The 5,549-nt window shown below is 42.0% G+C and overlaps 2 protein-coding genes across 2 annotated transcripts; one reads left to right on the forward strand and one right to left on the reverse strand.

Annotated features, from left to right (window-relative positions):
• Positions 1 to 201: 201 nt before the first annotated feature.
• On the forward strand, positions 202 to 2,663 carry LOC122015600 (receptor-like cytoplasmic kinase 176). Its single transcript, XM_042572585.1, has 6 exons — positions 202 to 387; positions 465 to 781; positions 883 to 1,018; positions 1,591 to 1,739; positions 1,826 to 1,949; positions 2,128 to 2,663. Exons 1-6 carry the CDS (start codon positions 324 to 326, stop codon positions 2,511 to 2,513), a joined length of 1,176 nt encoding a protein of 391 aa, XP_042428519.1. The 5' UTR covers positions 202 to 323; the 3' UTR covers positions 2,514 to 2,663.
• A 491-nt stretch (positions 2,664 to 3,154) lies between these two features.
• LOC122015601 (uncharacterized protein C24B11.05-like) lies at positions 3,155 to 5,227 on the reverse strand. Its single transcript, XM_042572586.1, has 9 exons — positions 5,006 to 5,227; positions 4,696 to 4,778; positions 4,527 to 4,592; positions 4,332 to 4,429; positions 4,210 to 4,247; positions 4,041 to 4,128; positions 3,668 to 3,940; positions 3,519 to 3,584; positions 3,155 to 3,435 (listed from the first exon to the last, which is right to left on the reverse strand). The coding sequence occupies exons 2-9, from the start codon at positions 4,760 to 4,762 to the stop codon at positions 3,280 to 3,282; spliced, it is 852 nt and encodes a 283-aa protein (XP_042428520.1). The 5' UTR covers positions 4,763 to 4,778; positions 5,006 to 5,227; the 3' UTR covers positions 3,155 to 3,279.
• Between the last annotated feature and the right edge of the window lie 322 nt (positions 5,228 to 5,549).

The following is a 5,549-nucleotide window of genomic DNA, read 5'->3' on the forward strand; positions in this document are numbered from 1 at the left end:
GATGTTAGCTTGGACTACTGATACAATGAACCAGGCCTCCTTCAACAAAATCTAGTACAATAGATTTGATATCTAGATGCCTCAGCTCAATCTCGTGATGCTACTTAATCATGGCCATCACTTTAGATTTTATACAGATGAAACCAAATGGCCCACGTCATTCCCTGTTCATTCTCCTCCCTTTAAATCAAGTTGAACTAGTTGCTGAGTAGGTCCACAGCTTCTGCTATTAATTAAGCCTCTCCCTCTCTTTGGCCACTGTTATATTGTCACTAAGTCAGATTAAAAAGAGCTGAGTAACTTGACAGAGCTCAGAGATCTTCATGGGAAATTGCTGGGCTAAACAAATCAAGGCGGAGAGCCCCGCCGATGCAGCCTTCAGTTCCGGTACTAAACTTCACCTTTTTTCTGGGTTCTGAGCATTTGAGAAAATTCTTGTAGGATCATAATGTCTTTTCTTGTAGGTGACTTAAAACATGGCACTAGGAAAGCTAATGTGTTGAGCAGTTCCAGCAGCAGGATCATCTCTGCTTCCTCTTTGTCTCGGACCGAGGGCGAGATCTTGTCGTCTTCGAACCTGAAGAGCTTCAGCTTCAATGATCTCAGAACCGCAACGAGGAACTTCCGGCCGGACAGTGTTCTCGGAGAGGGAGGCTTTGGCTCTGTGTTCAAGGGTTGGATTGATGAGAACACGCTTGCAGCAGCCAAGCCTGGGACTGGAATGGTCATTGCCGTGAAGAAACTGAACCAGGAAGGGTTTCAGGGTCACAGGGAGTGGTTGGTGAGTGGCAGTTCCTTCCTTCAAACTTCATTAACACTGAACTGCTGGTTGGATTTTAACTGCGACGTAAATTAAAAACAAATTCAACGCAACTCTTGTAGGCTGAGATTAATTTCTTGGGTCAGCTGTTGCACCCAAACCTCGTAAAGCTTATCGGATACTGCCTGGAGGATGAGCAAAGGCTTCTGGTGTATGAGTTTATGCCGAGAGGCAGCTTGGAGAATCATTTTTTCCGGAGTAAGTCTCTGTCTCTGTGATCTATGCTATTGCAATTCTAGTCTCATTCTTCATGCTTGTGTTCCTGAAGTCTTGTGCCTGCTTGTTTTTGTTTTGTTCGTAGAAATAACTATTCCTGCAGTGGCAATGTTCTTTCTCAATCCTTCTTTTAGCTTTTCCTCCTTTCAAACTCACCAATAGTCTCAGAATGTTGTTCCTTCTTTCGAACGGTGCAATACAAGAGTCTCATTTGTCGGAATTGTTACTCACGGGTTGGAGTTATATCGGTCGGTTACTGAATCAAGCCAGTGTTTGGTGTTCTATCGCAGTGAGCCACAGTGTTCTGCAATTCGACCTTGAGTTTGGATTCACCTATGAGCCTGCCTCATCGTCCAATATCCGGATTTGAAAGTGGTCTTTCGGTGTAGACAAAGGTTCATGGCTCGTTTTACATCATTTATTGATGAGAATATCAATGATAAAATCCCACTTTTTTTCTTGGATAAATCTCATTTCCATTGCTTTTTTTTTTCTGACTGTTTCCTAAGAGTAAATTAAGTACAAGAGGTTAAAAACTCTCTTCTACAATACAGGGAGTTCATACTATCAGCCACTCTCATGGAATCTTCGCATGAAGGTCGCTCTTGGAGCTGCAAAAGGACTTGCTTTTCTGCATAGTGACAAAGGCAAGGCGGAAGTCATTTACCGCGATTTTAAAACCTCCAATGTGCTTCTTGATTCGGTGTGTAGTTCATTACGGTCCCTTCCATTTGAATGTGTTTTCACTCACTTTGAATGCTAATCTTTGTGCCTTGTATTGTTGTGCAGAAGTACAACGCAAAGCTTTCTGATTTTGGATTGGCGAAAGATGGTCCGACCGGGGACAAAAGCCATGTATCTACAAGGGTGATGGGTACATATGGTTATGCTGCGCCGGAGTATCTAGCAACCGGTAGTTTGCTTCACCTTTGTTATCTTAAATTTTTGCAGAACTAGTCACAATACTTTCAATCAGTTTAAGAATTTCCGACATATCTTGTTCCTCACCGTCCCTATTCTTAAGAGATGTTCATGCTTGAGTATGTTCTTAAGAGATGTTCCAACTTATTGATTCACTCTTCTTCTAACAGGTCACTTGACTTCTAGGAGCGATGTGTTTAGCTTCGGAGTTGTTCTTCTCGAAATGCTGACGGGACGGCGTGCAATCGACAAGAACCGGCCGGCAGGACAACACTATTTGGTAGAGTGGGCGAAGCCTTTGCTTGCGAGCAAGCGAAGTACTATGAACATCTTGGATCCGAAATTGGAAGGGCAGTACTCGCCGTCAGGAGCTCGGAAAACGGCACTTCTTGCGCTCCAGTGCCTATCCATGGAAGCAAAGCAAAGGCCAACGATGGATCAAGTTGTCACTGCTTTAGAGCAGTTTCAGGATGCTAAAGACATAGGGAGGAGTCCTAAAACCAAACAGAAGTTGAGCAGCTATAGAGGAAGCACAAAAATGCCTCACGGGAAGTGAAAAGATGGAACTCATACAGTGTTTTACATTTAGCAACTTATGAGTGTGTTATGTGTTGTACATTGTGTTGTTGTTGTTCATCCCTTTCTGTTCTAGAATGGATTCATTCTAAGAATTTTAGTGTGTATATTTATTATTTTTCATTCTCAAGTTGTGTTCTAGTCTAGCTTGCATCAAGTTAAGCTTATTGAGCACATTGGTGTCTAGCATCTTGACCTTCACTGGCCTTTCTGCTCGCACTCCAGTGTTTGCAACGCCATGGAAACGGAACTGCTTGAGCATTACAGAAAAATGCACTTTGGTCTCACTTCCGCTCAGCAAATTGATTATTGAATTAGCTCGTGGCCTCCATCACGTTTTTTTTTTATGGGGCAATTCAAGGAAATTGATGACCTGAAAGGGAGCGCTGATTTTTCAGAGACAGACTAAGACGTGCACTCCAATGGGCTGTTTATCAATTAATTAATCCAACTTTGATTTGACTATAATTGTTGTTCTTTGGCCCATTAAGATCGGAGCATTTCTCTCTTTATTTTAATTGTTTCAACTCTGATTCTTCCCTTTGAAGTCAAGCAAAATGTTAATGGCTTCACCAAACATTATTTTCAGGAAGGTTCAAGAGGAGAATACTCTGAAGTTTCTGATGAAAATGATCGTGGAATATTGCAGGCATTGTAGGAAATACATGATCGTGGAATAAGAGCCATCTAACAAGAAAGAAAAGGAAACATATGAACAAAGCCAACGACAAGGTAGAAGAATTAGCTTAGGCAGTCACAGAGGTCTCCATAGTGACATTGTTCGACGGTCGAATGTTGCTGGATTTCTCGGCCTCCTCCCAGAGCTCAGGCAATGCTTCCCTTACGTTGTGGATGCTTTCTAAAGCATGGTCTGCGCCTTTGACTCTCTGTGAAGTGCCAACCTAAATCCACCAATGGCTCATTGATATCATAAACTGTTTGCTTGATATAGTCCACAAGAAGAAGCAAATTTTTGAATATTTACCAAGACAGTGTGGAGTCCGATTGCTTTTGCAGATTGAATATTCCGCGCGCTGTCATCAAAGAAAACCTGCAAAAGATTTTTATTTTAGCACAATTAACTAAATTCATGCTGAAGATGAGAGATCAAGGCATCCAGCTTGTGTATCTCACAGTTCTTTGGGGGTCAAAATTTGCTATTCTGAGAGCTTGCTCCATGGCTTCTACGGATGGTTTGCACAGTATTGGTGTTTTTGGTTGATCAACTGCAGGGTCAGGTGTCGATAAGTAACCGACTATGTCAAAGATGTTGCTTGAGGTCTCTTCCCCAGAGGAAGAGGATGGCTGGTTCAGCGTCTCAAAGCAAATAACTCCCTCAAAACAATCCTCCAGACCAAGCCGCTTGAGAACTCTGGCAGCATGATCTCGATCGGCATTCGTAAATATCTATGTGTAAGCAAATTGATAGATGAACTTGTTAGTGAAATGAAAAAAGGATAATTAGCTGCGAACAGAGTTTTTGAATAACTTAGTCTTGCAAACTTACGGCTTTGCGAATTGGAAGGCTCAACAAGAGTTGCCTTAGAACAGGATCTGGCTTTAATGTTTCATAAGGTAATCTTCCATGAACAAAGCTGTTAAAGTTAAACCACAAGATATCAAAACAGTCTTTGATTTATAAACACTATCAGACAAGAATCCAGTCAAATTCAAACCTGTGGTAATCATCATAATTGAAGTTGTAGCCAATGGCCTGAGAAGAAAGAAGCAAAGTTTGCATTAGTACAAGCTTACACCTACTAAGCAAAACTTGAACAAAACAACTTTGTGAAAGTACCCTTAGACCAGCCATTGTTGTTCCATATTTCTGATACAGTACACTACACAAGTCTGGTATCTTGCTCTCTTCAATCCCAAGCTTTTCAAGCATATACTCTGTAAAAAATGAAGAAATGATCTTCTTAAAAAAGAATGAGAGAAGAAGGAAAACTCCATAGAGACAATGAATTAAAGATACATCAGTTTGCTCTACCTCCGATGTTCTTGCGGCACTCTGCGGCCATGCCAGAACTCAATGGATATAGTGTGTCATCAAGATCTGCATTAATAAAGCTTGATCTCAGAGGAAAAATTATAAACATCTCATTTGCATTCAGAGGTTACAAAAAGAAAACTCCAAGCAGGCAAATGCGAAGACTCACCAAAGAGAAGGCAATCAAATCGGCCACCCTGAGATTGAACCTTCTTGTACCTACCCTCAAATTCCATATCGATACCTCACAAGCTTGAAAAATTATAAAACCAAAATCAGCAAAAACTCAACTTTGACAAAAAGAAAGCTAAAAGATCAAATCTTTCGTCTTTTTTTAGGCCAATCATCACTTTCCAAGCATAACACAACATACATTCCCAATATCTTCACAGACTGTCAATAAAAAAAACGAAATCGAAATCCTGCTAAGAAAGAGCCAATTTTTGACTCGATTACCGAAGCGGAGGAAGGAAACTTACAGAAATCAAGGGGCGGACGACGCGCAGAAGCAATGCGAAGTTTAGCGACCAACAAAGAGGAGAAGAAAGCAAGTATTTTGATCCTCTGCGAAGCAGCTTGATCGAAGGAGAAGGCGAAAGGGAAGGAAAAGAGTCGGCAATGCATCGATTAATATAGCCCGAGGCATCGTCGTTCCTAACCCGCCATTAGCAACCGCGTCAATCCCTTCATTTAGATAATTCGATCAAAATTGACAACGATTAACTGAGAATAAGATACGCAATTGAGCCGCGGAGACCAAGTAGCTGCGTTGTAGATTCTCGATTCAACCACGTGTCTAGATGCGGTAGGATCACCCGTAAGGTTCTGGATTACGACAAGTCACGGAACCATCCGCGGTGCAACGTGGAGGCGCATCGAGACGTTGAGGTCAAATTGGACAGACAGTAGCGCGATGTTTAAACAGCTCTCTGGAAAAACAAGAAGGTCGCTGAACGGCACGAGGGAGACGTACTTTTGACATCGACCGTCCAAATTGTGCGCCAGGTTGGTGGCAAGTTTCGT

This window comes from Zingiber officinale, chromosome 8B, assembly GCF_018446385.1.
Source record: "Zingiber officinale cultivar Zhangliang chromosome 8B, Zo_v1.1, whole genome shotgun sequence".
Taxonomy (NCBI): domain Eukaryota; kingdom Viridiplantae; phylum Streptophyta; class Magnoliopsida; order Zingiberales; family Zingiberaceae; genus Zingiber; species Zingiber officinale.

What these genes read in the sequence shown, in the direction of transcription:
- LOC122015601 (XM_042572586.1), bottom strand. Translation starts at nt 4,762, where the DNA reads ATGGAATTTGAGGGTAGGTACAAGAAGGTTCAATCTCAGGGTGGCCGA. An exon ending in GTGCCGCAAGAACATCGGAG is followed by an intron (nt 4,430 to 4,526) that starts GTAGAGCAAACT and finishes CATTTTTTACAG; the next exon opens with AGTATATGCTTGAAAAGCTT. An exon ending in ATTTTGACCCCCAAAGAACT is followed by an intron (nt 3,585 to 3,667) that starts GTGAGATACACA and finishes AATCTTTTGCAG; the next exon opens with GTTTTCTTTGATGACAGCGC.
- LOC122015600 (XM_042572585.1), top strand. Translation starts at nt 324, where the DNA reads ATGGGAAATTGCTGGGCTAAACAAATCAAGGCGGAGAGCCCCGCCGAT. An exon ending in CGATGCAGCCTTCAGTTCCG is followed by an intron (nt 388 to 464) that starts GTACTAAACTTC and finishes CTTTTCTTGTAG; the next exon opens with GTGACTTAAAACATGGCACT. An exon ending in AGGGTCACAGGGAGTGGTTG is followed by an intron (nt 782 to 882) that starts GTGAGTGGCAGT and finishes CAACTCTTGTAG; the next exon opens with GCTGAGATTAATTTCTTGGG.